Source organism: Hypomesus transpacificus, chromosome 8, assembly GCF_021917145.1.
Source record: "Hypomesus transpacificus isolate Combined female chromosome 8, fHypTra1, whole genome shotgun sequence".
Lineage (NCBI taxonomy): Eukaryota > Metazoa > Chordata > Actinopteri > Osmeriformes > Osmeridae > Hypomesus > Hypomesus transpacificus.
This window is the reverse complement of record NC_061067.1, coordinates 3,174,426-3,192,439: the sequence shown is the minus strand read 5'-3', so window position 1 is coordinate 3,192,439 and position 18,014 is coordinate 3,174,426. Positions and strand designations below refer to the sequence as shown.

Sequence of the window (18,014 nt, the reverse complement as noted above, 5' to 3'; positions counted from 1 at the left end):
TCCCCCTGCTCCTCCTTCACCCAGTAGTAGGAGCTGCTGAGGAGGATCTGGAACCCAGGGTGAGGCTACAGGGTGTATCTGCTCTCCACAACAGCCAGCTCTCCAGCATCCCCCCCCATCCACTACTATACCTGGACGACGTCCCTTTCTGAATCCACCCCCCCCCCCCACCCCCCACTGCTCTCTCTTACTTTTATGTCCTACGCCATTCCATCAGAGATGCCAGAAGTGTGGAAATATTTTTTCAAGCTTTCGAAACATATTTTTCTCACACAAACCTGCATTTTGTTTTTTAAACCTTTCAAAACGTTTTTCACACACAACCATACAACAAAACGTTTTTAGTAAAAAATAGATAAATACTCATCTCTGCATTCCAAACATTTCTTCTCTTCCTTTCTACCTTTCTTTAATCTCTCTTTCCATCCGTCCGTCCGTTGGCGTCCTCCCTGTCTGCTCTCTACTCCCCCTCTCATTTCCAGGGAAGGCAATTGCTCTGGATTAACCATTGAACCCCAGTGTAATACAGTTAGTCCTGTAACCCTCTCACTCTAAGTCTCCCCTCTGCCTCCACACTGGGCCAAATCCAGGGCTATCTAATTAGGCAGCCTCTGGCCCACTTAAGAACTAATCAGATACATGGAAAGCCCCGATAACTAATTAAAGATTGTCGCCATTGAGGATCGCGTGATCGCTGCCATGACAACGGGGAGGGGGCAGACGAGGCAAGGGTGGTGCTGACGTTATGGGAACCAACGGGTTGTTTCCGTTACTGAGCCTTGGTTACTGCTGCACTGCTTATGTTTAGCTTGTGTTCTGCTCCTCTCTCTTACGTCTCTGGAGGAGGGGATCCCTCTCTGAATTGCTCCTCCCAAGGTTTCTTCCATTTTTTCTCCCGGTGGGAGTTTTTCTGGGAGTTTTTCCTTGTCTTCCTTGAGGGTTTAGGTTGGTTGAGGGGCAGTTCTATGGGCGCATGTGAAGCCCTCTGTGACATGCTTGCGTGTAAAAAGGGCTATACAAATAAATTTGATTTGATTTGATTTGATTACGTCAGAGCGGATTAAAACACAACATCAGCCTGGTGGTGGCGAGGCAGAAGGGCTGACAGGAGGCGTGGATTAGAGGGGGTACTGTACTTGGGACATGAAATTAAGATTACAGGAATTTATAGAAGATTGTCTAATAATCTCTTCCTTCAAAAACCTACCTATCTTGGTGCAATAGATATCATACTAAGCCCCAAATCTATTGGGACAAAGCAGGTCTGGTTCTTTTCTATTCTGTTCCATCAAACATCATATGAAAATTATATATAAAATATACAAATAGTAGAAATATAAACTCATAAAACGAACACTAAAGTTTAGTTCCTTGAACTAACCTTCTGAACATATCTGACTTAACAAACAGAGAAATGACAGGACGTTGTAATTCTCATCTTGAAATCTCTACTTTGTTGGCAAGCAACATACAGTAACTTGCAATGTGAACTCCAAAACGATCAGTGCATTCCTGAACAGTCAGTCATTAGAATATGTCTGCCAATTTAAAAGTCAAGTAGATAGTACTGTTATAAGCAAAGAGAGTTTGTGTGAAAGGAATGGAAACCCCCATTCTCTTATTCAGCTTTCATCTCTGTCCTTCGCGATAACGTTCCAGCAACTATACTGCTTTTATTTCTGTAAATTCCCAACCAAAAGAGTCTTTTAAAGAGCATTTCTAGAGATGAGAGTGAGACACGAGAGACCACACACAGACACTCTCGCATATCTAGTCATTAAAACATGGTCATCTCTTCATATGCCTCATATGCTTCATATGCCTGTTGACCAGGCTGTTTTCAGACAGATTAAGAGCTAGCGGCTCATCAAGCCTCCATGCGAAGAAAGAGGAATAAATACATATTGAAGTCATAACATGGTGTGTACCGAGGGGATGAATCACCCGCGTTAATATCCGTGGACATAATCCGCATTAGCCTCTGCTCATTCAAAATGTATAGGTTTAAATCAGGGGGTTTAATCTCACTGGTGTGTCCGAAGAACAAAACCTCTAAGATTTTAAGGGGGGGGGGGGGTGGATTTCTCCCCAGTGATTACATTGGGGATGTTACAGACGTTCAGTCCACTTCTGGTGGAGTGGTTGGACACCAAGCACATGTGCTATGGGTCAGGCTTTAAGTGAGCACTAAGCTTGTTTTTAATGCTGGGCGTATATGCAGTTTAAGATGACTTTACAGCCACTTTAATGCAGCGTAAAAGCAGCTTTAGTGTGATTAAGTTACTAGCACCCTCTTCACAGGTTGTCCATTCTGACAACTTAGGAGGGCCAGTAGTTCAAGGCCCTTCAACGTGATGAAGACCATGCAGCGCTACCTTCATGTCATCCATCCATCAGCAGAAGTTGTGTTATTTAGTTCTCAATACTATTTATTAGACTGGCACTGAAGTAGATGACCGCATTGGCCTTTAGATACTGTCATGCTACTTAAAGGAGATTTATGGTGAGACAAGTACACTTAAAAAATCTTTACCAGGAACAGCGCCAACAACAATGGCTAATACCAGTACATCAGCCACTAGAGGGGACATGGGTGGGCTGAGGGGGGGGGGGGGGGTGTTGGGGAAGGCTGCCAGTGGTACTGGGCTCCACCTTATGGTAGAGCACATGGCAAATTAAGTGAAACGTTCGATGGAAAAGTCCCATAAATGTTCATTACGCTTGTCGGCTGGAGAGGCAGAGAGGTTTTGGAGACAGAGAGGAAGAGAGAGGAGAGAGAAGAGAGAGAGGAAGAGAGAGAAAGAGAGAGGAGAGAGAAGAGAGAGAGGAAGAGAGACGAAGAGAGAGGAGAGAGGAAGAGAGAGAAGAAGAGAGACGAAGAGAGAGGAGAGAGGAAGAGAGAGGAGACCAGAGCGTGGGCACACGAGCAGGGAGGGAGGCAGGCCAAGAGAAGAAAGAAGAAACAAGCCAGAACAAGAGCAGAAAGGAAAGGCAGAGAGAAACGGCATCAGGTCATCAAGAACGGCGAGAGAAAATCGGAGAAGAGAAAAAGTGTCGGGGTCAGAAACGGAGAGTAAGGAGAGAAGCAGAGTCCTCAGGCTGGAGTGAGAGGTAAGACACCTCCAGGTTCCCTCTGTGTCGCACCTGTGTTTGCTGCAGTGGACCTGCTCTCTCCCCAGCCTCAAGTCAATCACAAGGAGACAGGTGTGCTTTTTACCACAGCAGTCGATATCTGAGAGTCACCCATCGATCTTGACCAAGCATTCCCTCCAAATGTCGACATCCAAATGGCCAGATCCCCTGTGATCTCCCCTGACTGACTGGCGGGGGATGGGGTTGTTCCTTAGCTAACAGTCTTGAGAAGAAAAGACAGAAGAAACTGTCAGTCAGGGGCGTAGGCTGCCAGTCTGTGAAAGAGGACGTGAACAGAAGGGAAGAAAAGAGGAGAGTGGGATAATAGTTTGGTGTTAACTCTGTTTCATTGGGCGGGTACTGCGTCCACCTGGAAGTGACCTTCGCATGGGCTCGTTCCCCTTTCCTCTGTCACCCTGCCACCTCCTTCTGAGACACAACACGTCTGAACTGTGAAGTGTGACAGACGCTAATCCCATCCCTTTCAAGCGAGCGAGTGGACGACCAGTGGAGCACTCCAGTGCTCCAGCCTTGACACAGGTCACATGGTCTGCACCCACGTGTTTGTCCCTGCTCAACCCATCCATGACCGGGTCCTTGTCTCCTGCCTCCCACAGAGCCTAACTAAGCTGATTACAGACACAGTGAGGAGCCTGGAGGCCCAGCCAATACCTCCCCAGTCCCCCTAGAGGATTGGGAGGATCATTGCAGCCCTGCAGGGTGGACTCAGGGGTCTACTATGGAGACTCAGGGCTGATTATCAGAATAATGTGTGCTGCGGTCAAAATCAGCTGGAACCCTGAGTCTGTCGTTCCTTAACCTTTAAAATCAAGTCAATTTTACAATCAATCACTCACTCACTCATTTACTCAATCACTCACTCACTCATTCACCCAGCCCGAGTGAGACTCGCGCTGCACAGAGTGTGAAGGAGGGACAATTATATCTCGTGTCATTTCCTGGGGCACGTGCAGGGACGGCAAACAGCTGGCAGCACCCCCCCTGGTGACGCTCACAGCATGTAGAGAGAGACGGAGAGGGGAAAGAGAAGAGATGACAGATGAGAGAGGGAGCAGCAGGAGAGGGGGAGAAGTTCACAAGGTGGAAAAAAGGTGATAAAAACGAGAGGACAGGGAAGGGAGGGAAGTCAAAGATAGAAGGAGGCAGGAACGGAGAGAGAGGACCCATTTGTACTGCAGGCATGTTATTGTCACCCTCTAGCTAAAACTAGGGCTAACTAGACGACAAACTGCTCATGTCCACCGCGGTGTTATCTATCTCTCTCCTCTTAAATTTCCCCTGGGATCCTTTAGTGTCTCATGTTAATTAACCTCCTCCCCTCACGCTGGAGCCCTAAGCCAGGCCTGCGCTCTTGACTTTGGTTACTGTTCTGTGGAGGAAAGCACTCAAAGGCTGGGGGGCTGGGGGGCTGTGGGGCTGGGGGGCTGTGTGGTGGGGGGCTGTGTGGATAGGGGGCTGGGGGGTTGTGTGAGTAGGGGCTGGGGGACTGGAGGGCTGTGGGGCTGGGGGGGAAATAATAGTGGGCGATCTGATCACTCTTTCTCTCAAAGACACCAGGTGTGTTAGCTGCAGAGGTCACCGGAAAGCAGTGGCAAGAAGTGTTCGCATGTATGTGTGTGTGTGTTTGTGTGTGTTCATGCATGTGCTATGAACTGTTCTTGTGAGTAATCCACAGCACCTCCCTGCAGGTTCCTCTCAGCTGTGATTACGAAGCCGTGATTATAAAACCCCTATCCTCATTTCGAGCTAAATCGGCCTCATTTTCATCCAATCACAGGGACCATCAAAATGTAATGAAATATGAAAACGTGGTTGCTTTGTAAAAGAGAATGCCAGACATAACCACTTTCACCGCCCCTCCCCTGCTTTTCTCAATCCAGTTCTTCACCCTGGCCACGTTCAAGCGGCCCTGTGTGCTGTGAAGAAACCCCCTCTCTTCTGAGGACGGTCATGACTTCCTTTTCACTCGCGTCTCCAAGGAGCACACAACGCTGATAGCACACACGGGGAGTCAGGTGGCTGAGCGGTTAGGGAATTGGGCTAGTAATCAGAAGGTTGCCGGTTCGATTCTGGCCGTGTACAATGACTTTGTGTCCTTCACCCTACTTGCCTCGGGGGGAAATGTCCCTGTACTTACTGTGAGTCGCTCTGGATAAGAGCGTCTGCTAAATGTAAATGTACACAGCCGCCGTCAAAGTGTCAAGGAGTGCTTTCACCGCTGAGGGAACGACTCCAATGTGAGAGTACCTCAGCGTTCTCGACACAAACAGAACGCCCAGGAGAAGACGCAGGCCACGGAGAGAAAGCGAGCCAGGCCTGGACGCTGAAGGGACATTGTCCCTAATCACTCTCCGTTTGCTCGGCGCAGAGCCGCGCGAGAGACGACAGAGGAGGCTGCATCCCTGTTAGGAGTAGGTTCAAGTGTGTTTCTCTCTCCATTTGCATCAGGGCTGATCGTGGGGGTGAGGAACCAGCTGGTCTCGCTCTCACAGCCTGCCTGGAGATGAATAGCACTGGGTAAGATAAGTCATCATGGTACAACACCATCTCCATGGAAACTATGCAAACACGGCATTTCCGCGGAAACGAGATAAATGAACTTGATTTCGTATTTGTTTTCCACCTCCGGCTCCTGACCTCGTCAAGACTGACGTGCACCACATCGGTCCATGGAGAAGAAAAATGACCTGTTTTTTCATTGTTGGTATAAACACGTATGGATTTTCTAGGAGACTATTTGTCAAGGTGTCTGTGTTTTCACGTCGTTAATGTGACTCTCTTGGGCCACCATGTCTTGTTGAACTTTGAGCCGCAAACTCTGTTGCCCGTGCTGGCTCTTTCAGGAAGTGTTGATGGAGGAATAGAGTTGGTGCACCTGAAGGAGCACAGCGGGGGGCTGAATCACAAATATGATTGACCGTGAGCCAAATATAGCTGCCAAAGAGTGCCCATACACTTCCTGTGTCACCGGCTGGGAGATGTACAACGTCAATTTCATCCTTTACCTCTAGCAACTGACGACACGAGAATAAAAAGAGCAGGGGGGGGGGGTCCAAGGGGAGGAAAGACAGATGAAAGAGGAATGATAAAGGGAGATTCAGATGAATGCAGAGTCATAGATAGGGTGGGTGATGTGAGTAAAAAGGGGAATGGCAGAAAGGCGTAGAGACGGAAAGTTGAGAGAGGTATACACGTACAGAGAAAAAGAAGATGGAGAGATGGAGAGATGCAGAGTGTAACTATAACAGTGTTGTGGCAGCCTAGGAAAACCTTCCTGGGTCAGCAGTCATTGAAGGCTGTCAGATAGAAAGGTGTGTATATGTGTGTGTGTTTGTATGTGAGTGTGTGCGTGAAGGCAGGGGAAGATAGAGAGGGAATTTGAGTGTGATTGAAAGTATGTAAGACAAAGATAGAAGGACAGAGAGAGAGAGAGAGAGAGAGAGAGAGAGAGAGAGAGAGAGAGAGAGAGAGAGAGAGAGAGAGTATAAATGTGTGCTTGTTTGTCAGAGTGAGGGAGTAAGCTAGTGAGAGAGCAGAGAAAGAAATAGAGTGTGTGTGTGTGCATATCTGCTGGGATAGTGTGTGTGTGAGGGGGTTTAGTGAAGCATGTAATGGAGACCTGGTGTTCACAGTGTTAAGAATGATGACTCTCTACCACCCACCCACCCACCCCCCTTCCCTTCCCCCTCTCTTCCTAACAGAGGATGGCTAGGATGAGGGAAGAGAGGAGGGAGCGGAGGCAATGCTTGTGTATACATAAAATCCCCCAAAACTGTATTTTTGCAGAAGTTTTTGGCACACTGTTGGATTTGAAATCATTCCAAATGCATTATTGGCAATCATTCGAAACGGCTTAAGGAAAGTGTGCCTCAAATTCCATCTTGTTGCAGCACTGTCACGGCTCAAACTCATTTAGGCCTCCTCCTCCTCTTCTCCACCCATCAACTCCCTCTCCCGTCAAAACCCCTCTGAGTCCCCTAAATGGCGAGGATAACCAAATCAGCATTAGCCACGCCTTGTGATTCCCGCCTGCAATGTCTACTACCCATGCGTCAGACTGTGTGAGGTCCAGCACGACATATCCCCAGGCCAGGCCAGTAGTGTCGGGACATCAGGGCCAGGGAGCTGCACCAGGGCTGGAGCTCCTTGGCATGCAAGGCCCCATGGGAGATGGAGAAGCAAAATAGAACTGAACGTGGCAAAGAGACAGGGAGGAGAGAGGAGAGAGTTAGAGGAGACAGGGAGGAGAGAGGAGAGAGTTAGAGGAGACAGGGAGGAGAGAGGAGAGAGTTAGAGGAGACAGGGAGGAGAGAGTTAGAGGAGACAGGGAGCAGAGAGGAGAGAGTTAGAGAAGACAGGGGGGAGGGAGGAGAGAGTTAGAGGAGACAGGGAGGAGAGAGTTAGAGGAGACAGGGAGCAGAGAGGAGAGAGTTAGAGGGAGACAGGGAGGAGGGAGGAGAGAGTTAGAGTAGACAGGGAGGAGAAAGGAGAGAGTTAGAGTAGACAGGGAGGAGAAAGGAGAGAGTTAGAGGAGACAGGGAGGAGAGAGGAGAGAGTTGAGGAGACAGGGAGGAGGGAGGAGAGAGTTAGAGGAGACAGGGAGGAGAGAGGAGAGAGTTAGAGGAGACAGGGAGGAGAGAGGAGAGAGTTAGAGGAGACAGGGAGGAGAGAGTTAGAGGAGACAGGGAGGAGGGAGGAGAGAGTTAGAGGAGACAGGGAGGAGAGAGGAGAGAGTTGAGGAGACAGGGAGGAGGGAGGAGAGAGTTAGAGGAGACAGGGAGGAGAGAGGAGAGAGTTAGAGGAGACAGGGAGGAGAGAGTTAGAGGAGAGAGTTAGAGGAGACAGGGGGGAGATAGGAGAGAGTTAGAGGAGACAGGGAGGAGAGAGGAGAGAGTTAGAGGAGACAGGGAGGAGAGAGTTAGAGGAGACAGGGAGGAGAGAGGAGAGAGTTAGAGGAGACAGGGAGGAGAGAGGAATACCCAGTTCAACGAGTATTCGAGAATTAACCAGAAACGCGCAAGAGGCATTTTTTTTCTTTTTTTCTGAAAGGTCAATTTCTCAGGGTCATCCGCTTAAACAGTTCTCTATTGTGTTGCCTTCCAGGACTTTGTCTTACCTGACGATGGGAACGTGACCCTGGGGTGACGCTCTGAGACATCAACTTAGTGTGATCAATAGTGTCTGCCTGTGCTAACTCCGGCTCCATGGAGAAGTGACCCTGAGCTACCTGTGCTTTAAACCGCAAATGAGATCTATTCAGCCTTAAGCCCAGGGGATAATCTAACCTCCACCATTCATAGCGCAATTTTCATCTACTGTACATTAAAAAAGGTTTCAGCTGATTAAACAGTGTAGTCATTTGTATTTCTATTCCTGTCCAGACACTCCACCCCTGCTCTGCTCATCACAACAAAAGACTCTATGAAAATTATATGAGGTCTTAAAAGTTGGTCATTTCAAAAACGAAATCTCTATGAAAGTCATTTGAAGTAAAGTGCCGACCTTACAATATTCACTTGCGGACCATAGCATATTGCTTACAGCGTGCCCAGGAAGTGCATTAACAATATAGATAAACCTCTAATCTGCATCCCCCTAATGTTTCCATGATGCCTGTCATATAACTGGCCTGATCGTGAGGGACACATAACCACAACAAGGACCAGGTCTAACTTTAAATAAATAATCCCATCCGCTGTGATAAAGACATGGCCAGCGTCCGTGGAGAGGAGGCTGGGAGGGAGGGAGGGAGCCTGGGAGGGAGGGAGGCTGGGAGGGAGGGAGGCTGGGAGGGAGGGAGGGGAGGATGGGAGGGAGGGAGGGGAGGCTGGGAGGGAGGGGAGGATGGGAGGGAGGGAGGGAAGGGAGGGAGGGAGGGGAGGCTGGGAGGGAGGGGAGGGAGGGGAGGCTGGGAGGGAGGGAGGGGAGGATGGGAGGGAGGGAGGGAGGGAGGGGAGGATGGGAGGGAGGGAGGGAGGGAGGGAGGGAGGGAGGGAGGGGAGGATGGGAGGGAGGGAGGGAGGGAGGGGAGGATGGGAGGGAGGGGAGGGAGGGGAGGGAGGGAGGGAGGGAGGGAGAAAGGGAGGGAGGGAGGGAGGGAGGGAGGGAGGGAGGGAGGGAGGGAGGGAGGGGAGGATGGGAGGGAGGGAGGGAGGGGAGGATGTGTCCTGCTGGTAGGGAACATCCAGCTGACAGAAGCTCCAGTGAGGCCAGTGCAAGGCTGTAAGAACTCATGGCACTCATAATCTAGCAGGTTCTCTCTTATCTGATTATCAATGCAGGGTTAAAGAGGATTTGGGAGCTGCTGCCTAAATGCAAGTCTGTGCTGATTAGATGGCCCGGTGGAAAGGGTTACGTAAGCCAGGACCTGAAGGAGGGGAGAAGGTGTACTCTACCTAAATGACTAGCTGGCCTGGTGTAATACCGGATAAAGACACTAAGGCGCTAGACCCAATATACAGGGAGGCCTGGGGTTTTGTGGGGTATATAGGGTTTGTTTCATTCGAAAACTTCATAGCAATTATTATAAAAAGTGGTTGAATAAGACATGGGTTTTTTTTTACCACTGGGAGTTTTTGGGAGAGCATGGGTTCAGGAAAGCGCACATCTCAGAAAAAAAGACTACTAATACATGATAACAGAACCACAAACACAGTCAAATGCCCTTTCAGGAAAAAATAAAAAATCCAGGCCAGAGTGGTACAGACAGCCAGGACTTTCACGACATAAGCAAAAGTGAAGTAGCTAAGAATCCATTTGTGCAACAAGCTGAAAGGCTTCTCTCAAAAATGCCGATGCCTATCGATCGTCCTTCTAAGGACGGACCACAATTCATGCAGAGATGAAAGGATAGTAATGAAAGTACACTTGCTTCATGGGCCAGAGTTAGATGGTGAGAGAGAGAGAGAGAGAGAGAGAGAGAGAGAGAGAGAGAGAGAGAGAGAGAGAGAGAGAGAAAGAGAGAGAGAGAGAGACAGAGAGGGATTGACTTGCTGACTGAAGTCCTTTCTCTCTCTCTCTAATACAGGACCACACACATAAACACACACACCCATCAACACAATGAGATCCTTTTACCCCATCCAGACATGTTAAAAAACAGTCAGCATACAGTCCTAATGATGACACATCCGTCCAATTGTTCAAACATTCATGTATTCAGACTGATTAGATATCATAAGACAGTGTGTTCAGGAGAAACCCTGTGTTTTCAGCGATGCCTGTTGTAGTGCACAGCCACTGCTACACCAGACAGGATCATCATCTATCTGGAGCCGACAGACTTCGACTACTTCCCTTCTCTAGGCCCGAAGCGTGGGAGGGCAAAATAGCAGCAGTGACTCTGTGGCTGTGCCCAAGCCTTGGCATACCCACTTAGAGCAGCTTATTAGATAAAGAGGACAGTAATGGTTCAGATCCACATTAAGACCAAATACAGATCTGGACATTGCTCATGTGTGGAGAAAAGAAAACGCTACTTGAAATGTCTGGGAGGGGAGCCATTGATCTCTCTGAGAGCTTCTGAATTGCTCAGATGGGTTCGTAGGGGTCCAAATGAGAAAGAGACCAATAAACTGAAACTTCTTGATGAATAACACAACTTCTGAGAATTCCAGCTCTAAGATGCTCACCACGGCTTTAGTACAACGTGTAAACTTTCTCAAATATATTTCAGGTCTTAAGTGTTGAGACTGTATATTGCTGTTACAAACGATCCACCAGAGCACTTGGTAAGTATCGATGCTGCGAGTCATAATATGAATTTACAACGTGGGAAACATGGTCCTAACTCAGGTAGGTTCATTCTGAGCCTCCCACTAAATCACCTGGGCACAAGGTGATGCCACATTATTTACGGACCGTTTTTCGAACATCATTCATTTTCCAAAAGCACACATAAATAAACACTAAAAACGGTGTCTCATCAAAAAAATTCTCTTGTCAAGACAAATAATACTATCGTTCAGGTCAGATAGACACGTATGCATAAACCAACAGACTTTTACACAGTTCCACAATCACAGGTTCATCAATAAATCTTCAAATTAATAGCTTTAAACAAGTGTGAGGTGTCTGTAGTGTGCTGGATGCTATAGAGGTGTATCTTTGATAGTGTGTGGTGTCTGTAGTGTGCTGGATGCTATAGAGGTGTATCTTTGATAGTGTGTGGTGTCTGTAGTGTGCTGGATGCTATAGAGGTGTATCTTTGATAGTGTGTGGTGTCTGTAGTGTGCTGGATGCTATAGAGGTGTATTTTTGATAGTGTGTGGTGTCTGTAGTGTGCTGGATGCTATAGAGGTGTATCTTTGATAGTGTGTGGTGTCTGTAGTGTGCTGGATGCTATAGAGGTGTATCTTTGATAGTGTGTGGTGTCTGTAGTGTGCTGGATGCTATATAGGTGTATCTTTGATAGTGTGTGGTGTCTGTAGTGTGCTGGATGCTATAGAGGTGTATCTTTGATATTAAATGAAATGGACAAGGTCCAACCGCAGAAAACAATCCCATAAATGTAGGATGTTGCTTGCTGTTGACGTACATGTATCATGTTTACAGCCACTGGCATGACTCATCCTGAGAGCACTGGTGCATTGCTCCCTGTCTGGGGCAACATGGGTCTCAAGGTTCATTTCTGCAATCCCGGTTGGCACAGATACGTATGGAACAGCAGACACGATACATCCTGCAGAGGACACCTTGTAAGGACCCAAGGCAAGCATCTGAGATTTAGATGATGATGTAGTCGTTTGTCTTGTATCATTTAGCTGGACATGATATTGTGTTGTCCAAGCTGTGGTTAAGCTGTTGGAGACTCAGACAGATCCCGCCGCGAGGGGCAGGTTTTAATTTTCTGGAGGCAGACGCTTCCCAGCTGTTCAGCAATATCCCTTTAACCCTTAAGCCAACCAACTCACATAACACAAGGCCAGTGCTTCTGTAATTTCACAACATAAAGCTCGATTAGATTTCACTGTAAAGCTGCCAGTTTTTTTTTTTTTCATGACATCTGTGAAGAGGAGACTTTTGTTGTTTGGACTCTGCTGACGTAAAAATACACTACTTATGTTTGTATTTTCAGTCTGAAGTACTGAGATTAGTTTTGGGTTGTTTTTGTGTCTGAGAAACTCAGGACACAAGGCTTGTAAGGACATGCCCCTCCTACTCGTAAGTTCACCTGTGTCAGCCAGCATTGCACCTACTGAACATACCTCAGATTGATGCTATATTACAAGAGAGACTATTTATAGGCCTGTGGACTACTCTCTCTCACCAGGTAGAACTGCAAGCCCCAATCCTAACCCCCCCCCCCCCCCTCTCTCTCTCTCTCTCTCTCTCTCTCTCTCTCTCTGCCTCTGTCTCTGCCTCCCTCCGTAAACAGTGAGGCAGCACTACAGCTGAGTACCATACTGAAACTCAGTGGGGACCCTGCATTAGAGAATATCCTTCCTATTTTGACCATGACATTCATTATTCAACAGAGGGGTTTGCAAAGACAAGGGCATGCTGAGGCATCACTGAAATGTGCTGTCTCTCAATCCTTCTGTCTCCCTCTCTCTTTTCTCTTGATATTTGACTGATAGGCACCCTGTCCAGAAGCCCTCTCCATCCCTTTCGTCATCCATATGTTAATTGCAACCCCTCAACTTGTTTTGATCTATTCTTATTCCAGTCTTTGTTTCTGTCCGAGACCATCCCTGCACACACACACACACACAGTTTGTTATTGATATTGTTGATGCTTGTAATACTAGCTTCATTGGCTGTAAATATCGGACCTCACATACTAAACCTTTGTGTACGTGGTGAGAGTTGTCGCAAATAAGTATGCAAAGGGATCTAATATCCACAATCCCCTGAGCAACCTAACACCACAGTGGGAACAGAGAGAGGGGGAGAGGGAGCGAGAGAGAGAAAGAGAGAGAGACAGAGAGAGACAGAGAGAAAGAGAGAGAGAGAGAGAGAGAGAGAGAGAGAGAGAGAGAGAGAGAGAGAGAGAGAGAGAGAGAGAGAGAGAGAGAGAGAGAGAGAGAGAGAGAGAGAGAGAGAGAGAGAGAGAGAGAGAGAGAGAGAGAGTAAAAAGAGAGTAAAAAGACTTAAAGAGAAAGAAAGAAAGAAAGAAAGAAAGAAAGAAAGAAAGAAAGAAAGAAAGAAAGAAAGACAGAGTGTGTGATGAATTTGAAAAAAGGTTGTGGTTACATCATCAAGTAGAAAGCATTGGGGTGTGTAAGTGACTAGTAAAATGACATTCTCTTGGACTAGGGTCAGTGTCCGTACTGGAAGAGGCTTCCCCGACAACACACTGCCTGCCTGCAGACCTGGAGAAGAGAGTTCCTTTCTAGATGTGTTCTCAGCTGAGTACTTAACCCTGGATATGATCACAGGCCTCCACGTTGGCCATTAGAGTCACGTTCAAGATCCCCTTCAGGAGCACTCAACAGAATGTCAATGGAATTTGATTTTCGAAAGGGATTTCCCTGTGAAGTTGCATAGGCTTACCTCAACCGTATAATGAACAGGTCAGCAACATTCAGACACCTCTGGACAGGAGATCAATTTCTGATTAAATCACAGTAAATATCACAGGCATCAAGGCATATTAAATTACTCTCCAAATGCCAGAGGAGGTGTCCTGAAAGGAAGTCCTGGCAGACACGTATCCTATCTGATTCATGTAAAATACATCTTCTCTGGTTGGATATGAATGCTTTCCCTGAGCTAAGGTGGATCCTCGCAAAAAGCAAATTACCATTTCATTTCGAAAATGCTGTCTGACCGTGCAGAGCTTATCAAGGCATAACTGAGACAGTGAAGGAAGAGGGAGCACAGTGGAAGTGACAGTCTATGGGCTGTGAGCCTGTGCGTTGGTGAGCCTGTGTGCCAGTTTGATGCATAGTGCAGGCAGTGTCATTACCATCTTTCTGCTGTTTTCCCTCCAAAGGCCTGCGTCATAAATAAGACCAGAGGCTCCGGGGGGCTGAAATCAAATCGCATGTGATTCCTGACCTGTCCCGGCTATGGGAAAGCCTCCATCGCAAGACAGATGACGTTGCTTTGGGGGGGGGGGGGGGGGGGGAAGGGGGGGGGGGGGGGGGGGGAGGGGGGGGGGGTTGAGGGTGACCACAATGATGTGGCTCTCATGCCCCTCGAACACAGTGGTCGTCAACTGTCCTCAGATAGCACAAGTCATTCTTCCCTTCCTGGTCGGGGGCTAGCCTTGCGTCTGTCCCCCCGTCGCCCAGCAGGACAATGTGTTTATGACCCCTCTCCCTCAGACGTGAAATACGAGCCCAAGTTCAGAGATGGAAGCAGTACTGGGAAGACACCGTAAATTACCCGTGATTGGATTTCACCAAGGCCAGCCTGCCTGATGGATCACTAGGACGGAGGAGGCCAACAAGAGGAACCCAGGCTGCAGACCCAACTCGACGTGGGCCAGCTGGTTACCACGGTTACCGTGGAATTATTGCATCGTGGCGATAACCAAACCCGTGGGGGATCCCCAAAGCCAGCAGAGTCACCTTGTGAGAGGGAACAAAGCGTTGGGAAAACACTGAAAGGTTCCTGCGATGATGAAGCCTACATCAATCACATCGCTAACAACGCTTCAACCCCCCCAGAGAACACAAGTCCAGTGCTTGTATGGTAAAGAACGGTATGAGTTTAGAAGAACGTTCTCTTCTATGTTTCTGACTTGGGTCTGCCTGTCTGCCATCCTTTGCCAGTGTATTGACTGTCAGAGAGAAGAAGAGGAAACCCAAACAAAGACAGAAGCTTCACCCTTCACTCACTGACACAGACTGACATGTTCTTTTCTCCCGGAGTAGAGATACAGCCTGTCAAATGTCAGAGCGTGACTTGCCCTAGCGTTACATGTTCCATAACTCTACACAGTAGATTCAAACACTGGAACTGGTGTACTGAACACTGCTTCACTGCCCTGGTTGTAACTTTTTGTCAGTTCCGACACATTCCCCCTCTACGTAAAGCTCTCCTCTCTCATTTATCTATGTCTACTCTCCGAGTCCACTGCACCCAATATGCTTGCTGCTCCTTGTTGAGATATACATCAGAGCTGACATTTCAACCTGTACTTCTTCACTTCTCCCCTCTTTTTTCCGACTGCTAGAGCCAACAATCCCACAGAGACCCATGTTGTCTGCTGTATCTAATGCAACTTTCACCACTGCTGCCTGGGAGAGGAATGAAAAACTGAAAGAATGCCTGAAAAATACCTGATGTGAATATATTATCGATCCATTCAGCTTTCACACAACCACTACCATCTTGTGTTTTTGTTTTGTCATGAATAGAATAAGTCGAATGATTTCACGTGGGTCTGCTGTTCATGGAAACAGAGAACGGAGGGGGGGGGGTGCTGTTACTGTAAGGATGAAACACTGCTGACAGGAAATACAGACTTGTCTTTTTTGGGGTTTGTCGCACATCTCGCCTCCCACTTACCTTTGCAGCCACGGAGGAGCCGGGTTTTTCCAGGAGATCCCACAGCTTCTTTCTCTTGTCTGGGCAGCAGGTGTTATCAAACTCCGTCTCTCCCTCCCTCTCCCTCAGCGTCTCTGCTTCTCTCCTCAGCTCCTCGTTCATCTGCTCCTTCTTCTGGTGGTAGCGCGCCTGGCAGCACGACTCCAGGTAGATCTCATCGATGCCCCAGTAGTCCAGCTCCTGGCCGAACGACAACGCGCACATCTCCTCCATCATGTGCAGCTTGCCCGTGCGGTAGAAGTTGAGGATGGAGGTGAAGGCTCCGGGGTGGCGGTCAAAGAAGTACTCGTTCTCGTTCAGGCTGTAGTCGTCGCACACTTCCATCAGGGACTCGTGGGTGTTGCAGTCCCGGAGCTTGCCCAGGCGTGTCCTGGGGAGGCGGTCCAGGGTCCGCCACAGCACCTCGTGGTTCAACCCTCCCACGTTGATACGGACCCTTCGCGAGTGGGCTTTTGTGCGGATGATATCGATGGGCTCTGGGGGGAGGGAAGGGGTGGTCCGTGGGGCGATGGGCTTGGGCCCTCCTGGTCCAACCTTCTCAGCCATAGTGTGGTGGAGAACTGGAGGACGGGGAAAAGCTCACCCAAGAAGATTTGAAATGAAACTAAAAGAAGAAAATAGAAAAATGCTCAAATAACCTAATTATGTTGGATCCTCCTTAGATAAGTCCCTCCATGGCTGAAAAGAGAGAAGAGAGATGTGGTTTTTAGATGAAGCAAAGACCTTGTGGAGAACACTTGATCAGGTTTTGTACTAATATCAACAAGGAATATGATATCACTCTCAGCACAGTTAATAATGCAGTGCACATCACAGATACATGCACAACATTTGTGCTTAGCTGACAGGTGCACCTGTTACCACTATGATTCTACTTCAAGAACATCATGAGATTAACCACTCATTTAGAAAGCTTTGAAACAAAGTCATATCAATTTGTAATTTGCAACATGGTCCTGACCAAAAATACTGATTAGAATCTGCAATGTAGTTGGCCGACTGCCTTTCGGTATTTTCCCCTGAAACAGGACGTTGCTAATGCTAGCTTATTTATTTAGTAAATTCCATCTACAGGGAAGCTCATTTTATGTTTTACCATGATATTTCGAGCTTGGTTCACCTAATGTTAAAGAAGCAGTTTATCTCTTTCAATTTCTTTTTCCATTCAGAGTGCATTTACCTACAGTTTACACTTGTATTATCTCGCTGCCACATCCAATCTAAATCGATCTCGTTCTCTTCTGGCTGCTCAAGGTTAGGGTTCGAAGACGCTATTATGGCTATTAAGCTGGCCAAATGGATATGGGACATAATTTCCAATAACTTTCGTCCACTCAGTTAAAACCATGGTTTGATATTCCATCATCTCCTTTCAAATATTGTCAAATTGCATTTTTGTTCAATTGATTTTCAATTAAGCTATTCATGCAAATAAACTACCTTCCTGAGCTGTTGCCTAGGATGCAAAAGTTTCCTATTATATCGCAGTTCCTTAAAATGTGTCAGGTCTGCTGCCTTACAGTCACTTAATTAAGTCATTTGATTGCTTATTTTTTCATAACACACATTATTTCATCACTATGTTATGGGTTATTTCACTATCTTGTGTTGCATTTAGTCTGTCGGCTACGGCAGTAAAAACTTGCTAAATTATTCGGTATTTTGTCAATAAGACTACTACCAACCTTTCTTGTTTCAAACGTTATTCAAGATAAATCAATACAGACGCAAATCAATGTTATCAAATTAAATGGCTTATTACTCTATGGACAACATAGATCTCAAAACATCTTCACTTACCAGCCCACACCTCTTAAAAGCCCACGTTTTGCATATAAAGTAGCACCCTTAAAAAACTATAACAATAGTGTAAATTACATATAATGTATGAGTCTCACCTTGCAGAAATAAACCACCTTTTGCATGCAAACTCCTCTTTTTCCAATGGGGAAAAGAGAGAAGGCTCCGTGATCCACAGTAGTCAGGCAGCCACTATCCCAAGCACTCTGTGGACGCTGCGCTGAATTATTGGATGTTTGTCCCACATTTTGTTTGAAATTGACCGAGGAAAATGTTTTATCCTCTTAGAATCCTCAGCAACGAAGAAAGGCAGCTTTGCCGAGGGTGCGGAGGACTCTCGAACAGAGTGTTACCTCCATCGATGGGTGATGCGTGCGGCGAGAAAGGGCCACTGGATTTCTGTCTTCAGACGTCAAGCGCGTAAAAGCAACGGGAAGGAACGGGATAAGCGTACCGTGGGGCTTGCTGCGGAGCGTCCCACAGTATACTACAACAGGAGTTGCGGGGCTCTGAGCGCACTGGCTGCATCACAGCCTTGAAGTGAAATCTAATTTGATTGGTCT

The 18,014-nt window shown here is 47.5% G+C and overlaps 1 protein-coding gene across 1 annotated transcript in view; it reads right to left on the bottom strand.

Annotated features, from left to right (window-relative positions):
• Positions 1-16,315, bottom strand: part of LOC124470165 (potassium voltage-gated channel subfamily B member 2-like) — a 38,325-nt gene extending 22,010 nt beyond the window's left edge. Inside the window, exon 1 of the mRNA XM_047023928.1 lies at positions 15,613-16,315. Within this exon, the coding sequence (XP_046879884.1) occupies positions 15,613-16,197 (585 nt within the window). The 5' untranslated portion in view covers positions 16,198-16,315. The remainder of the gene's footprint in view (positions 1-15,612) is intronic.
• Between the last annotated feature and the right edge of the window lie 1,699 nt (positions 16,316-18,014).